General features: G+C 34.9%; 1 protein-coding gene across 1 annotated transcript in view; it reads left to right on the top strand.

Moving 5' to 3' along the window:
* Positions 1-1,501: 1,501 nt before the first annotated feature.
* The window catches only part of LOC137396573 (DBH-like monooxygenase protein 1), a 29,165-nt gene continuing 12,402 nt past the window's right edge, over positions 1,502-18,264 (top strand). The window contains exons 1-10 of the mRNA XM_068082886.1: positions 1,502-1,589; positions 5,068-5,233; positions 10,747-10,860; positions 11,243-11,392; positions 12,138-12,326; positions 13,691-13,774; positions 14,813-15,001; positions 15,721-15,829; positions 16,596-16,756; positions 17,364-17,546. Coding sequence (XP_067938987.1) covers positions 5,081-5,233; positions 10,747-10,860; positions 11,243-11,392; positions 12,138-12,326; positions 13,691-13,774; positions 14,813-15,001; positions 15,721-15,829; positions 16,596-16,756; positions 17,364-17,546 — 1,332 coding nt within the window. The 5' untranslated portion in view covers positions 1,502-1,589; positions 5,068-5,080. The remainder of the gene's footprint in view (positions 1,590-5,067; positions 5,234-10,746; positions 10,861-11,242; positions 11,393-12,137; positions 12,327-13,690; positions 13,775-14,812; positions 15,002-15,720; positions 15,830-16,595; positions 16,757-17,363; positions 17,547-18,264) is intronic.

Raw genomic sequence — 18,264 nt, forward strand, 5'->3', positions numbered from 1 at the left:
CACCGATGATAACAATGTTCTCACTATCAAGAACCCATCAGCGTTTGCATCAGCAAATACTCCGTGACGTATTGTTCTCATTGTTATTTAAAAAAACCTTTTTGTTTTCGCGTGCTGGAAACAAATACTAGTCCTACGAAAATAAATAAATCTTGCTATCCGCGACCGCGGATCACCTTCTCCGTAAGGGTTCACATTTGAAAGGCGGTCGTCGATGCTCGGCAAAATATCGGGAAAGTTTGACAGATGCAAACTTTCCCGATGTGTCCGCGTTGCTCCGTCGTTGCTATCGGTTTACGGTTCACATAACTGATGACGAACACCGAAAGGAAGAAACATAATGAATGCGGTACACCGAGTCAGATAGAGTGCATATATTTGTTATCAATAGAAAAACTAATAGATTTAGTGTAGGGCTTATAGCTTTTGATGCTGAGGAGAAAAAGCTTTCTAGCTTTGTCTATTTTAGTCCTTCCTTACTAAGAATTCCAGTCAGCGTGCCATTAGAAATGAACGTTCTGTAAGCAGATATGGTGCATTTCTCAGTTTGACAGAAGTACTTTTGATATTTCAGTAATATGTCAAGAAATAATGTTCTAATAGGTTTAAAATATCGGAATTACACCGATGACATATTACAGACAAAACAACCAAAGTTCCATGATATTACGAGAACTGAAAGCGTAGGAAAATAAAGCGATACTACTTAGACAAATTTACTCTGCGTAGGGTCTAATGGAAAAGCAACTAGTGGAGTCAACTTCTGTTCGTTGTTAGCTTTATGGACGCCAACATATAGAACAACAACGCTAATAAGTCCATGCACTTACTGACCAGTACAAAGGGGTAAGGAATAAATTCCCGTTCATGTAGGTGCTGAATAAAGCTCACGCATGGTTGCAGAAGCATGACACAAAACTGGCAAACCTTAACCAGTTAACCTTCTGATATTCTTAAGCCTGGTTCCCATTTATGCCGCTAGCACCGGCGACGGTACCGCAAGCTATCAGCGGGGAAATGTGAACCCATGCGCCGGGTACTGCCGAGTACTGCTGAGTACAGCTGGTAGTTGCTGGCGGTCAACCCAAGAGTTTAGTGCTGTTCAAATTTCGCGAAGAGTCCACGCCAAAACCTTCCCAAAATGCAATGGACAGGTGAAGGTCAGCATTATTGAAATGGCATGGCAAACGAACATTTTTTATGCCATTACTAGCGATGCAGCTTTATGTGAATAGAAACCGCCAGAGCCTACCGTCGCAAGGGTTTGCTGCGTAACATTACGCAAGATTTGTGCAAGGTCTCGCAACCGTTATGGAACTCGGGCTTTAGCTTTTGGCATTTGAAATGCTCTATTACTGCCGCAGCGGAGGCCAACACAATGACACATGAGTACAAAGGTCGACGAGCTGAGGCCTATTTCTGCGTAAATAACATTACAGAAGCGTGATGCAAGACTGGCAAACTTTTGATTGGCTGCTTAGTCCTTTTATGTTAAGTTATGCTACGCTTCTCGGTATTTGATATTTGATGTAACCTATTGCTGCAAGGTGTGGATTGTCCAGCGCAATAGCATTTGCAAATATAGTGAGGTAGGTGCTTTTACCATACTAAATGTATGGAGTAACTTTTAAACCTTGCTTGTATTTAGTGCACCTGATATTTAGCTACATAAGGCATTAATAGCAGTAGTGTAGTTTGTAACACGCTGGACGTCTGATTGGGAGGCTAGTGGTTCACACCTTCCAGCAGGAAAAAAGCTGTGCGCCTAACACTGCATTCAACTTAAAGGTTAACTTGCAACAAGGGCTCTTCAGTAAAACCCAAAGTGTTTGTCATAAACTAGTGCTATGAGAAGTTTTATATTGAGCCTTTTATTGGCCTTCAATTCACGTGAGAACATCACGTGTCAAAACAATAACCAAATCGTTTGACTACGTCAGAGAAATAAATTTTTTCCAATTCACGGCGGTTTTGTGATGACAACGATTAACTGTTCGTTTTTGAGTTTTTAAGAGCTTGTAATCCCATTTCCACATATTTGGCACCTACAACACAACACAGCAGAGTAAGACATGGTGAAACTTTTGATACCAAATAACTGTAATGTGAATTTTGTTGCAAGTTATCCTTTAAGTTTAAGACGCGGCGCTTCTCTGCCTGGAAGAATTATTAAACGTTCATTATTTCTGACTTAAATTTTTCATTAGAGACGCCCTTGATCAATGCTCGGACTACTTATAGTGTATGAAATCTTGTAAGCTCTGGCAGATCATTTCAAAAATGAGAAACAATTGAATCACTGCCAATTATGACACAAGCATCAGGCACAAGACTAGCTTTGATAGCTAGAAACTTGCAATCCTCTATAATAGCAACCTTTTCAATGCCAAAAAATAGTAGCGAATGCCGTTTTACAACTATTTCTACCGTAAAAGTGAAAGCAACATGATTTAAATGTTATAAGGAGTGAAGCAATGTATATTTCACCTACTCAGGTAATACGGACAACGAGATGACATTCCAACATTCCAGTTTTTCACCAAGATCATTAATAGCACTGATCAACGATTCGCTTCATTATTGATTTCTGATGCAGCCTAGGATAACTCTGACCAGAGTTAGTGTTAAAAAATGTACCACTTCGCTCATCCAATAGATGTGCATTGTTCTTGATAATCTCATCATTCAGGTCTACTGGGTAAGCTAAGCCGATAGCATTCATAGAAATAATTAGAAATAAACAGCCAGATAATAGTAATGTAATATTAACTAGCTCCAAGGTAGTGTGATTGGTGACAGCCACAAGAACCCAATCATATTAGTAACTATTATCACCCTACACAGTAAGTTGTCGACATACGACCGCGTTTGGTTTCGACTGGTCATAAGACGAGTTGGACATGAGTCGATTCGGTATATTCTGTCGATTCTGATCCAACTTAAATGAATTTAGCTTACTAAACAGATACTTGAAGGAAGTTTTAGTATGTATTTTAGTAGACTTCAAACTGTTAACTAAGATTTTATCATCTATCTGTCTGCGAATTCGCTTTTACCTTAATGGATAATGCTGAACTCGCCATGGCGAGCAACCTGTATCTCTTAATAACGTATATAATCAGTGCACAAATCGCCAAATTTTAATTTCAAGAGAAGTTATTGTTATTGTGTGGCAAAAAAATTTCTCCTTAAAGAAAAAATAGCAAAAAGCTTGACAAGATTAACGGAGAACATCTTTTGCTACGCCTCGCACTGAGCTGTGTGACCTTCCCATGAATGTGGTCGTAAAGCCGGGTAGACTTGCGTCGCATAGGTCGTAAGTCAATGGCCTATGCGACATATCAGTACAGTAGGTCGTAAGTCGACGACCTACTGTACTGATATAGTTTTCTTATGTTGTATATAGTTTTCTTATGTTATATATAGCTTTCTTATGTTATATATAGCTTTCTTATGTTATATATAGCTTTCTTATGTTTTCCTCAATATTAGTTTTTTATTCTATGATTTTCAATGATAGGGTTAGTATTTAGTTGGTCCATTTTCACATAAGTAATGTTTGAATCTGTTATTCACGGGCACAGTTTTACTTTTGTTTAAAATCTCCTAAGAAACAAAAAATACTCCATGCAGCCAGTAACTCCTCCTTAGTATAGTACTAGTGAGAGTATTAGTAAAGGTAGTGATATAATATATAGCGTGTTAGCAAGGTGTAGTCACTTTATGCTGCACATTTGGAGCTCTAAAACATCAAAGATATAAAATGTACCGAGTAAGACAACTCTTAATATACGATGTTTCAAACACACCAACACCATCTGAGACAATATGTTGCATGGTTGTAAGCTGGTATGTACATATGAGGGAGCAATCGCAAACTGATAGTTTGTAAGGGATGATAACTACAAATAACAAGCATGTTGCATAATATAATTACTAACTGCTAATACAGAAGGATAGACAGCCTGTAGACATTAACTAGATCGTCTACAAAGCTGGGCAGTACTAACTTGTATTTTATAAACATTCGGTAAAGCGTTACATACATAATACAAAGAATACTAAGTAATATAAAAACATAAATAGGTTAGACTTACAGCTCTGAATTTACTCTATTTACAAATTTACAGATGAACGTTAATCTGTAACACATCTTCACACTAAATACTCTGCATGTTATTAGAGGTGACGTTCAATTAAAGGGTGAGGCTGTATTTTTTACCCTTCTCTTATAGTGGCGTTCTACTAGAGGTGGCGTTCAAATAAAGGTGGAGTTTAAACTGAGATTTCATGGTATTTTGTTATGCTATGGTTTATTAGGTTGGCGAATTACTTCATTTACTGGTAGCACTACTGAGCTATGTATACGGTGGGGTTAATGTGTTGATGCTGTCAACAGCTGTCTGATAGCAGCTTTGATTACTAGTGGCCAGTTACTTTTAGCTACTTGTGGTAGATATTCAAGTTAAATGCAGCTTATTTGTTCATTAGAGTATTTCACTCCTTTTTTAATTTTTTGAGAACGAAAAGGTAAAAGAGCAGCCTGCCCGCCCTAACGTTGATCTTATGATCATGGAACCAAATCATACCTCAGAGCTTAGTAAAACAGCCATGATAGATGAAAGTTTTTAAAGAGATGCAATTACTATGTTAACATGATATGACAGTAGTGAGTTGCTTATATGAATTAACACTCTGGGGCTCTTCTGTTTCAAGTAGAAGATTAAATGTTCTCCTTTTACATGATCGACCCATCGGAATGCTTCATCTCTAGCGTCTAGCTGTCTTTCAAGAATGGCTATTTATGTTTTAGCTAGCTATTAGTATCTATTTAGACATAAAAATCTTCCTGGCATTCTTTGCTTTCGAGTTGCTTGAACGTAATTTTCCTTTAATTGAAAAAAAATTAGTGTTTGTCTCCCCTGATCTACTACTAACCAGCAAATCGGTCTTCCAATCAAAAGAGTTCATACTCCTAGAACCTATTTGCGCCAGCAGAAGAAGGGACCGCTGTGTGGAGCAGTATCCATGTATGTTATGTAACAATGAATGTTATTATATTTGCAGAATCGGAAAAAGAATGAGGCTCCAGGCAGCGCTACTGTTAGCATGCTGTGGATTAGTTTTTGGGAAGCCATCATCACCTAGTGGCTTTTCTAATTGGCTGACTCTTGATCCGTATGATAAGTTCAATGTCAGCTGGACTGCTGAGGAGGATAAAATCACTTTCGAGGTAAGAAGCTCCACAAGTTTTGCTGTGAACTCCATATGTACAGTAAAATAATGCTGGATAAACAAATCGTACATAATTTCTATGAACATACGATAGGATCCGCCACTTTTCTTCGTTTATCGCTTGGTCGACCGAGCCGGCTCGTCGGTGATCAACCCTTCTTCAATATTAGGAAGGCTTGGCCCGGTGACTACAGTGGCCGTGGGTTCAGTCTCTCCGGCTCTGGTCACAGAGCTTTGTCGTAACACATGTCACATTTGCTATAGTATTTAGGAATGTATTAAATAATAATTTTGTATTATAGTATTAAGTATTAACTTTATTTTATTGCATAAAATATTAACTTTGTACTATATTATTGAATATTAGCTGAGAGACTCATCATAGTGTCAACCCTTCGAACAGTGACAGCAGGTTTTCCGGCATTGTGTAGGGTTTGTCAGAAACCCTAACGGCCGGAATTCCCGCATTCACATGGCTCTGTTTACGAAAGCTGTTTCTAAGTAACAGCTTAAACCAATCAAATTAATTCTTGCACAAGATGTTAGACCAGAAATTTTACTTCCATTTGTAACAGTTTTCAAATATGTTTATCTACTTCCTTCGTTATAATAACAAGTTTTACTAGAGCTATGTCGCGAAAATTTTGATACGACTCGTTCGTTGGTAGGTCATGCATGATTGCGATGCAAATGAAGAATTTTATGACACGAACTATAATTTTCCAGTATATTCAGTTTCATAAAATCATGATGAACATGTGCTCAGTGGATATGATGCCACTATAAATGTTTTTACGAGTCTTTGAAATCGTACAAACTTTTATAGTTTTAGCCTGCATAATAGTGAAGTACTGTTTTTTTCTGTTTGATGACATTTTCTGTGGGTTGCCTGACTTTTTAACTAGTGTTTCACCAAATATCATTGTATTATGAGCACATTTAAATATATTTAATAAAAGTGTAAAAGTTTCTAATCCTTGGATAAACTGCCCAGGGTTACTGACACGCATTGCCAGGGCTTCAAAGAGTTAAAGAACTCTAATATTATCAGATGTGATGGTTTGGGTCAAAATATCTGTACACAGTTCCAATTTTTATCCTTAAATTGACGTTTCAAAATAATTGCGCATGCCAAATATATCAAATGTCAATTACATGATGAATGTGAAAACTATTAATTTACTCTATAGAAATGATGAAGAAGAATAAAAGCATGTAAAGCTATCAACTAATACACATATTTTAGTGACCATCTGAACAGAAGTTGAATAGACACTTTTCTTATATATATATCGGTGTGCAAGCGATGATTGCTAAATGCATTAGCTTTGAACAGGAGGCCAGCCATTCATGCCCTCTAAACAACCAAACAAGTTATTTACTCAGCTTAACGTTTCAACTGCTCACCTAAAATTTCCTTTATTGAGGTCATATTGTGTGCTGCTGATGGCACAATAGCCTTCTAGATGAACATTTTGGGAACAGTCTTTTTACTGATATGCATGATGTGTCATCAAATCAAAGTATGTCAATGAATTCCTATGTTTGATATGATACAAACTCGACATCATCACAATAATAACAATACAATAATAGTAGCAACAACAGTAATAATAATAACAATAATAATATTAATAATAATAATAGTAATAATAATAACATTAATAATATTGTTAATAATAACAATAATGATAACAATAATAATAATAAGAGTATTAATGATAATAATATTAATAACATTAATGATAACAACAATAATGATACGCTGCTGTATGTCATCATCTCCTTTATTTATTAACCTTTAATTACCGAGATATTGCTGGCATTGTATACAATTACTGACATAGGCCTACTTGTTACTGATTCCTAATTCGAGAAAAAATTATAACTGTAGCGAAGTAAAACATCGCTCTACTGTCCACCCAAGGTTGTTTTAGGATCTTTAACTCTCCATAGAGTTATATTAACACCGAATTGAAAGAAAAGAGGAGAAACATTGACAATTAGAAACAACAAAGACAGCAAATGCATCGGTCAGTTGTATAGGATGATACTGGTCATGTACGGGGACCTGAATTACTTCTTTCAACAAATCATAATTACCACCAGTCATGCTTTTATTTATAAAGATGAATGAATATGCAGTATGAACAAATACAGTGAAACTCGGATAACTCGCCCTCGGGTAACTCGAAAACACGGTTAACTCAACGTATTTGTTTGGTCCGTTCCCACGCAATGATAAATGGCTTTAGATAACTCGACCGAAACTCTGTTAACTCGAACAGTTTTTTGCCAAACGGCTACCGAGACGGTTGTTACTATCGCTTTAGAATAACACTTTATTCCAAGCCATAGAGATAAACATCGACTTTTAGTAGTTCTTAGGCCTCGTTATTACCAACATCGGCAAAAATTTTCATTAACGACTTTTCTAAAGGTTTGCAAAAATAAAATTTTACCAAACATCCGCTTAGCGACGGCAAGAAAAGTGAGGTAAAATCCAGATAAATTTAAAGTAAAATCGGCAGAATTGATAACGAGTTTTTAATAGTAAAGCAGTTTTGTAATAACTGACTTACTGCAAAGTTGATCTTGGTTAAAACGCTTGGTAGAAAAATACGTATGTATTTTTTCTGAGCGTTTTAACCGCGATCAAGTTTTGCAACCTTTAATCTGAGAACGTCCGGGCAGTCACATCACCTAAAACAACAAACAAATCTCAAGTGATAGAAAAAGATCTATACTTTCTGATAAAAAATATTTAAAACTTCACACGAGAGACCCTTTATCTTGCAACAAGCAATCTATGCTTTTAATTTATATATAGTTTGTATATGTACATATACCTACTGATAAATACGTGCACTTATGAGTGTCCTGATAACTTGAACGCTCTAATAACTCGAACACTTTTGTTCGGTCCCTTGAAGTTTGAGTTATTCGAGTTTCACTGTATTTAGTTGCTACAGAAGTAAAATCCATTAAAACTAAAAAAAATAGCCCAGTGTTACCAGATAGTACCACACAGTTGATTACACTCATTGCAGACAAACAGAACTGGTTCCACCAGATACCATATTGTCACATGGTGCCGTGAGATCGCTGCTGTATATGGTTGAAAACTGGCACAAGCGAAAAAGTGAACTTTCCCTAACTTGATAATAATTTACCACTTAACTATTCCGAAATACGCATTTCCAATCTAGCTGGACCAGATCTTTGATGTGCTCTTGACGTATAACTATTGACAAATGAAGAATTGAATTTTAATTCTTCTGATAATCCCTCAGCTATCCTATTCTGTCTGTAATCACGCTCTACTTGTCTCTCCTGTTCATCCAATCTCCTGACTGAGTGCCAAAACTACAAGACATAGTTCATATCATAGCCTACGAGCCACCATTATATTAGACTAAGAACCAGCATTATAGACAAGTTAGTCTATAAGCAAAATGTTGGTCAAACACCCTACCCACAATTGCAACTGCAACCCAACATTTTTAGAATTTTTAGAGCCCTGAATGGTTATTAAAAGTGTTTAACACGAAGACTTCTGTTAAATCTGGTCTAGTTTCCATAACTTTTCTTTATTCTCTAAGTTTCCATGCAGTGAGAGAGTGTAACGACACACCCCCATGTGGGCACTCTATATGGTGCTGCAATTTCATCATGGAAGCAGTAGCATAGCTCTCATTCTGTCACGATTCAGTGCCTCTGTTTGGAAGTGAAACACCCATGTGATGTGCTCCAGAAACGGCCTTCACTATTAATGGCATAGCACTTGTGCATGCGCATAGGTCTTGCTTGAAGATACGACCTTGACATTAGGCGTCGCACAATCATCGCTCTAATATAGCACCCTATAGAAACAGGATCTGCTTGTCAGCCGAGTGTATCCCTTCAGCACTGGCCCACCCGGGTGTCACTGCACTATCTCTCTATGGAAGCTTAGTAACTGACACAAAAACTCATTTAAACTTCATTTAAATTCACTAGCTATTTGCTATTTGCTATTTGCTATTAGCTATGAAGATGCAGGTCAAGAACTATTCACTGCATTCTATGCAATCATGATTATAGATTAGAGGTATTTCATTTCCTCACACAGACTTTCATTATATCAGCATCGCTAGTCTATAAAATAGAGACAGGTACAGTTTTTATGAGTGAGTACACAGCGACAGGGAGAACAAAAATAGCAAACACACCTGACTTGTTATATGATAGTGTTGATGGTTAGTAAAATGATATACATGTATTTATGGCTAGATGTCTGTCATCGCTGCCTATTGATAACCTTTGAACTTTACCACTTCATAACATAGTTTATACAGTTAGCTCTATTTGTTCACTTTTCAAATATGATAAGTGTTGGTTCATATTTGTAACTGTTGTGAAGATCTCCTTTTGCAAAATTTTAATTCATAACTCAAGTTTTTAACATTGACATTCATTATAAAAATAGTTTTTCTTTCTTTCAGCAGACAAGCTGCCTTTTTTCTTATTATCTATCATCTTCTCTGGAAAAATAGCTATTAGTAGTTATCTCCTATGGTTTTATTGGTTATAATATATCGCTGGCTAGCTCTTTGTGGTTATCTCCACATGCTATACCCTCTACAAACACATCTATCTAGCTCTTAGTGGTTATATCTAATGACAAATTAGTTGTGAATGTATATCTACATCATATGCATAAGTAGTTATTTTTCATGATCTGATAGTGCTAAATGTATACATATTTATTTGGAGTTATCTCTATGGTTACATTAGTTGCTAGTTTATACTCCACTAATTATGATTGGCTATAATCTCTCATGAGATAGCAATTGTTAATGCATGTCTCTTTAGCTACCATAGTATACTGTTCATGACAATATACATGTACATAGTGTATATAGCTCTATAACTATCAGTAGTTGTCTCCCATGACACAGGAGCTCTACATGTAAATCTCCTGAATTGTTATCTCCCATGGCATACACAATAAAAATATATATTGAGCAACTTCAGCTAAATTTTTATGTTTTCTGAAAACAAGTTAGTACTGTCCATCTTTGGTTGCGAGCTATTTAATATTTCTGGTTATTTAACCTGCTGTATTAGCTACTAATAGTTATCTTTCCCAACACTTTTGTGATTTGTAGTTATCATTCCTTACAATCTATTAATTATTGATTAAACTCTGGCTTATATGTTGTTAGTGTATCTGTTTTTAATCACTAGTGAAACATTAAACATTCAGGGTTGTCTTACATGGTATGTTGAACCTTCCTGGATATGCTCCTTAATATTTAACATAAATTATCATATTCCATATATTTGTCGATAGTGACTATTAATTTTTTTATAAACTCATTATGATGGTTCTCACCTCTGATACAGTTTATTCTCGAGTATGAAACCGTACAGTTATAATGACTATAATAAGAATCATGTGATTGAAATTGAAAATAAAAAAATAAAACCACTCGAAGTGAATTAAGCACGAGACTTACATAACTGTAGGTGACATGTAAGACTACTGGCTGGGTTGGACTTGGATTTTCTCCTTCTGGCAGCATGGCAGATGCTGATATCATTGTGGCATGGGCGGCAGATGATGGTACTTCGCACTTGTTGGTGAGTTTCAGGAATCACACATAAATACCTGTTATGCTGACAGACACTTTGTTAACTCTCATACTAACAGACACCGTTAACACTCATGCTAACAGACACATTGGTAGCTGTCATACTAATATACCCTTTGTTAACTGTTATACTACAACCACTTTGTTAACTGTTATACTGCATTTAGCATATTTTAAGTAAGAATGGGTTTCTTTGAGACACGTGCCACTAAACGAGATATAACATATAACATAAACTTATAAAAATGCATGATACAATATCAGCTTACCTGTTATTACTTGTAGGGTATGCGTGATACTATGACAGAGCACCTGCTGTCACCTGTACAATATGCATGATACTGTGACAGAGCACCTTTTGTTCCTTGTAGGATATGTTTGCTACTACTAACAGCCTCCCAACAAAAGACGCCTCACAAGATGTTAAACTGCTATCCGCTGTGGAAGCAAATGGAGTCACAACAGTTCAATTCGAAAGAAAACTTGACACTTGTGATGAGAATGGTGACAACATAATCGCTGTAAGTATTAAACTTCAAGGTTTGAAAGTTTTTAGCTATTTTCAAAAATAGCCCATGATTTAGTTATCAAGTTTTTTAATAGGCAGCATTTTAAGGATCAATAGGATCAATTTTTGTTAATTTCAATTTTGAAACATCTTGGCAGTCAGATCGCCCCAACCATTAAAAACAATGGCAACTGATACAGAAAAGTTGATACTTTTGGATAAATTTACCAAAGTTTTATGGAAGTTCATCTTCAAACAATTCACAATCCAGGCAGAAAAAGATTTCATTTAAAGATACATTGTATTCTATTTTATAGGCTAAATCAAAAACAGAAATATTGGAAGAGTTAAAAGGCTCTTAGTGCAAGGTTAAATAAACATGAAGCCGACAGAGAAATCATTTTGATTGCAAGAAATCAAATTTTTTCTAATGACTATGGCGGCATATTGATACACCTATTAGACATCGAAAAAGTGGTCCTGTAATTTAAATTTAGACGTCCCTGGCAGAAAAATTGAACTTTTCTTTGTTCAATATATTAATACAACATTAATTAGAAAACTATAATACAAAGTTAATATTCAATAATATAATGTAAACTGAATATTCAATACTATAATACAATACTATAATACAATGCTATGATGCAATACTATAATACAAAGTTAATATTCAATATGAAATAGTTTTTTAATTGTGGTTAAACAAATATCTTACTATATTGTTTTGAGCAATCAAGTTTCTCGCTTGTTTTAAGTCATCAACCACCCGACTGATCTACGCCTACCAAACTTCTGATCCAGCAAACAACGAGTTTACTGGTGCCGACTACCACGGATCAACAAACAGAGGATCAAAGAACATCTACCTACTTGACTCTAAGACCGGTGTTACACCAGTGTCTCTACCAGATGATGTTCAGACATTTGATTTTAAAATCAACAATGTAAGTTTTGTACATGTTTGATTTGTAGCAACTGAGAAGAACTTCAAACTTCTAAAAGATGGCAACTAGGTTTAATTTCTAACATTCCTTTTATTTTATAGAGCAGACAATCCTTTTTTTATGATGAAATCAATAAGTTCATGGGCGAAACCACAATTTTGCTCGTCGCAAAGAGCAGATTGGTCACATGCATACTTCCTCTAGTTACAAGATTTTAGTACATGTACTTGCAAATTTTCTGAAATATTTTTTGACATTGTATATGAACAAAATATGTGCATTTAAAATAATAGTGATAATAATATTAGTGATAATAATAATAATCTGGTGATAGCGCAAACTCCCAGAAAAGCTCTTTAGCAGTATTCGATTATTTGACAACCCTTTGGTTCTTAGATGAGTCTTGGGTTCACAATGAAACCAGTCGCATAACTGTAAAGACTATATAAATAGTATTAATAACGATATTAAAACAATAATACCAATGAATCAGCAAGAAGTCTGAAAAAAGTGGTGAACTTCTCTGGTCAGTTGTTATAGCTCACAGTCCTAGTACCTTGAAAGTTTCGCTAATAACAAACTTTGTATTATTATTGTTACTAGGACTACTAGTAACGATAATAATAGACTATTTGTTATTAAAAATTAGGTAGTAAATCAGCTTAGTAATCGTATTGTTTATAACTGAAACTTATGTACTACAAAAAATCTTTTAAAGTTTTTCCACAATATTTTTAACACCATTTTTGATTTTTAAGATTGTTTATTACACCAATACTAATCATAATCTATACACAAGAAGTTTCAATTTTTGTCTGTTTGTCTGTCTGTTCACGGTCCAGTTGTAGCAATAAAGTGTTAGGAATGAAAATCTTCTTTGCACAGGATACTTTATACTCACAAACTCCAGTTCTACAAATAGGTATTTATCCATTACACTACTCTGTCCAACTGGCTATACTATGGAATAAATTACACACACATTTATTACACTTGCCAATTTTTTATGACTTTATGATTAACACTTTAGCTAACATTATGCGTAAAACCCTACCGTTAGAGAAATGTATGCCCATATGTTAAACAAAAGCTTAAACTCAGGACTCGCAATCAGTACAGAGCTGTAGCAGACTTTGTAGCCGGTACAGTATGAATTACACAGAAATAAACACAGTACACAAAAATAAACTAACACCTTTATTTAAAAGTTAAAATGGTAAGTGTTATATATATTGATTAAAAGTTAAATTTTTTCCGCAAAAGTTATTTTTTATTATCTTTGCAGCGCTGGGCCTTTATCTAGTCAGGTAATATAGGGCTTGTTTTTTAATATTAGATACATCTCTGATTGACTTCTCTTGTAGTACAATGTTCCTGAAGAGGCTACCACTTACTACTGTGCTTTCATTGCTCCTCCTGAGCTGGAAGCAGTGCATCATATGATCTCAGTAAGCAAAATTATATGATTATATATTACACATATAAGCAATAATTCAATATAATAATATATATTATGTATGTTATTATTTAATTATATACTGCGAAGGTGTAAAACTTGATTTATAACAAGATTTCAAATGAAGTAACTGTAATAGGTGGAATTGTAAAATTATGTCATAAAATATGTTAGCGCAGATAAATTAATTACTGAATTTTTATGAAACTTATGACACATGCTTACTGAGCCCAATTCATAGAATTCACATAAATTTAACTTATTCATCTCAATGGATTGAGTGTACAGGTAGTCTTTGTTTAACCACAGTAATTCGTTCCAAAAAACCTGTCAGTGAAAAGATTTGTCATTTAATAGGTTAGGCCATTTCATCATCATTCAACAAGATGTATGGTGGTGTGTCGCCGGGGGTGTAGTACATCCCCAGTAGTACCACAATCATACATACGGTAGTACACTGCCATATTGTATGGTTATAGTACTACCATACCCATGTGCTAGATATGGTACATATCTAGGTCAAGGTTACGTGCCGGTTACATACCGGTTATGTACCGGTCAAGGTACATATGGTGTTTGTTACCATTCACTATTTCTCCTTTTTATATCTATTTGTTCACCTTTGAAAAATGGTACTTTTTCTTTTTTTGACATTTTGAGGAGATATGAGAGAAAGCATATGACTAAGACGGGAATATACTGAGCGAGAGATGGGTAAAGGGTGACTGTTAAAGGCCTTAGCCTTAGCCAACTTCTCATACATATGTGATGACATGCAGTTACGCACACGACGGTGCTACCTTTCCACAATTGCAATTACAAAGGATTAACTATTATTATTATGTTAATCATTAATTATTAATCAATTAGAAAATAAATGTTGGATCAGTTTTAAAGTTTGTAGTTGCTTTGAGTTGTCAATAATCAAGTGCCTCGTTGAACTAAGACTACCTGTATATATGGCACCATTGAACTTAGGCTAATCATAGACAAAATCCAAAACTTAGATTGAACTCATGTTAATTAATAGATTGAGCCACTGATAAGTGCAGGAAATGAGGGAGTGGTTCATCACATCTTGCTGTTTGCCTGCTATGGAGTCAGCGATGAACTAATTCGAAACAACTCTAAAACTGAAGGAGTCTGTGGTACAGCGGAGATGCCAGAGTTCTCTGACAACTGTTCGACTACTATACACGGATGGGCAGTTGGTGGTGGGGTATGTGTGTCCCTCTACCTTATCCCAATGTCTATTTAAAATATAGTAGCATATATTAATATTTGTCAGTTACAGCCACTTTGCTTTATATCCAAGAGTTATCTTTTCATTTTTAATAAACTAAAAGAAAACAACTCCAAATTGCTGCTAATAATTGTGAAAAGCATAAATTTGAATTTCAAAGTATTAGCGCTTAATAACAACATAATTACAATGAAACCACTTTTTAAACAAACATTCTAATTGTTTGCATGCCTTACATTAGCTAAAAAGATATTTTGGATATTGACATAGACAGTTGCAACTAACTTACAACAGTAGTTGTTAGCTTTCTGTCTACTGCATAAACCTGAATTTAATAAAATCTTGACTATAAATTTTTAAAAATTTAAAGCACTTTTTTAAAATGTCATTAAAACCAAAACGAAAAGAGCAACATGTAACAATCTTCAAGTTATTGCAGCATCCGATCCACTAATATTAAGGACTTCAGTTTTAAATGAATGGTTGTATTATATTGATAAATTACATATTGATATATGAATGATTACATCGTATGCTTAGTGAAAACAGATGAACAAACAGAAAAAATAACAATATGACAATGGTGATTATTTGAATAGTTTTTTCCTGCACATAAATATAAGAATGTTAATATATTTTTTAAAAAATTTTGGCTTTTGCTCATGACCAACAGTGTATCTGTTTTACTTTTTTAGACATTTTATTTCCCTGAGAAGGCTGGATATCCATTAGGAGGACCTGATGGATCAGCACCAAATTACTTCCAGATACAAATGCACTATGACAACCCTGAAGGGCTAAATAGTGAGTTGACTTTCATATTTCATAAACAGAAATACATCCCTGGCGTCTTACTTTCAATTTATACATTGTCATCTGACTAATGGTATGGATGTATATTTCTCATTTCACCATATTGACAGCTGTAAAGGATACTCCTCTTACAGAAGTCTATATTAAGACTGGCGTACCACCGATTATGTATTCAAGCTCACCACACTTCCAGCCAATCACAACACACAGCTTACCACACTTCCAACCAATCACAACACACAGCTTACCACACTTCCAACCAATCACACCACAAAATCTTTAAACATATTACTTTATCCCTAACTTACTGGTTTCTGCATTTGTGTTGCAGGTTTCAAAATTCCGCATAAACTATACCAAGAATATTTATATTTATCCTTCCACACATACATATGTCAAACATAGTTTTCTATTCTGTGACACCAACATACTACATCCACCATTGTATATTTCAGTTTATGAACTTTCTGTTACTACAACCTTCAATTTATTATCTCAACCCTTTTTTAGTGAACTTTGTTCAACTCAGTCAATAATCCCTTATTGATTATTGGTTATTATCTCTTCATTAATTTTTCATGTAACGAAATACATCATTTTGTTGATGATTACCAAGGCTAATAAAAATTATGCATACTTATATACATACTTATTATGTATTATTATTATGCATACTTCTGATTACATGAAAAATTGTTCTATTTATTGATTCGAAAGCAGTTGGTAACATAAAACGTTGTTGTTCCATCTTTTTTAGCATTTGTGGACTCATCTGGTCTGCGCGTGACCTACACTCCTACTGTAAGAGAACATGAAGCAGCAGTGTTTCCTGTAGGACTGGTAGAAGGGATTGCTGTGCCACCAGCAGCTGAGAAATTTAAGATTGTATCCTATTGTGATGGCAGTTGCACTAATCAGGTCATTATGCCATTTACGTTGTTGCATCAGCAAATTTATATTCGCTGATGAATGTTTGTAAAATTGTTATATTCTATTTGCCATTGACTACTAGCCATAGCCAACAGCTACTTGCCATTTGCTACTTGTTATTTGTTACTTGCCACTCACTATTTGTCACTCACCTTGTGATACTTGCCATTTGCCACTTGCCTTTTGCAACTTATTTGCTATTTGCCATATGCTACTCCTCATATGCTATTTGACATGTGTTACTATCTGTATGCAACTTGCCATTTGCTACTTATCATTTGTTACTAACCATTTGTTACTAAACATTTGCTACTTGCTATCTAAAAGTGACACTTTAGTAGCTCCTGCCTGACACTTGCACGTCAGGTTGATACTTTCTAGTTTGTCCTAGTTGGAGTCATTATTTTTCAACACTAAAATTGTCTTTTAGTAGTTGCTCTACCGTTATGGTGTCTCTTTGACAGCTGCTATTTGCCATTTATCAGTTGTTGTTTTCTACAAATACTGTCCATTTACAGCAACAGTTCACAATTTCAGCTCGTGTATCGTAATTGTCAGTTTTAGTAAACAAACAAATACACGGTATCTATTGCAGTTTTTGCCAGAAGAAGGTATTGAGATCTATGGTTACCTGCTTCACACGCATCTCTTAGGGACAGCCATACACGTCGAATGGTTCAGAGATGGAAAGAATGTGGGCTACCTTGCTTTTGACAATTCCTACGACTTCAACTTCCAGGAAACTAGACACATGGAGACAAACAAAAAGATGCTGCCGGTTGGTTTATATCTGTTATTATTTTTATTTCAACTTTTTCAAAGAAGAAAAGTGTTTAGCAATGTGTTGTTGCTCGGCAACCAAAAAACAAACAAAACTAGCTTGCGCTTGTCCATACAAACTACCTTCACCGGCACTCAAAGATGTAGTCTGGTAAAGATATCTGTATATAATATCAACCTAATGAATACCTAAGCGAGAAACTGACAGTTGCTGACAGAGATAAGTAAACTATCTAATTCTCTACTAGTTTATATAATGCATGTACACGTATATAGATATTTGAAAGAAATTAATTTTAATGTGGAGTAATGTGTAAAATTTGGTATACTTGATATATTGAATACAATGTTCAAATACATAGATATTTTTTTCATCAAATTATGTTTATGAAAAAACTTTTAATATAGTTTTCCATAAAAGTGTAAAAAGTTATAACCTTTTATAGTTTTATTGGCAGCCTATAGCCAATTTTATAGAAAACTTCTTTTACATATGATAGCGCAGTAAATATTAGTAAAGTGGTATTGCCATATGGTGTCATATGTTATACGGTGTCATATGTCATATGGTGTCATATGGTGTCATATGGTGTCATATGTCATATGGTGTCATATGTCATATGGTGTCATATGTCATATGGTGTCATATGGTGTCATATGTCATATGGTGTACTATGGTGTCATATGTCATATGGTGTCATATGTCATATGGTGTC

The sequence above is a fragment of the Watersipora subatra genome, chromosome 5 (assembly GCF_963576615.1).
Source record: "Watersipora subatra chromosome 5, tzWatSuba1.1, whole genome shotgun sequence".
NCBI lineage: Eukaryota > Metazoa > Bryozoa > Gymnolaemata > Cheilostomatida > Watersiporidae > Watersipora > Watersipora subatra.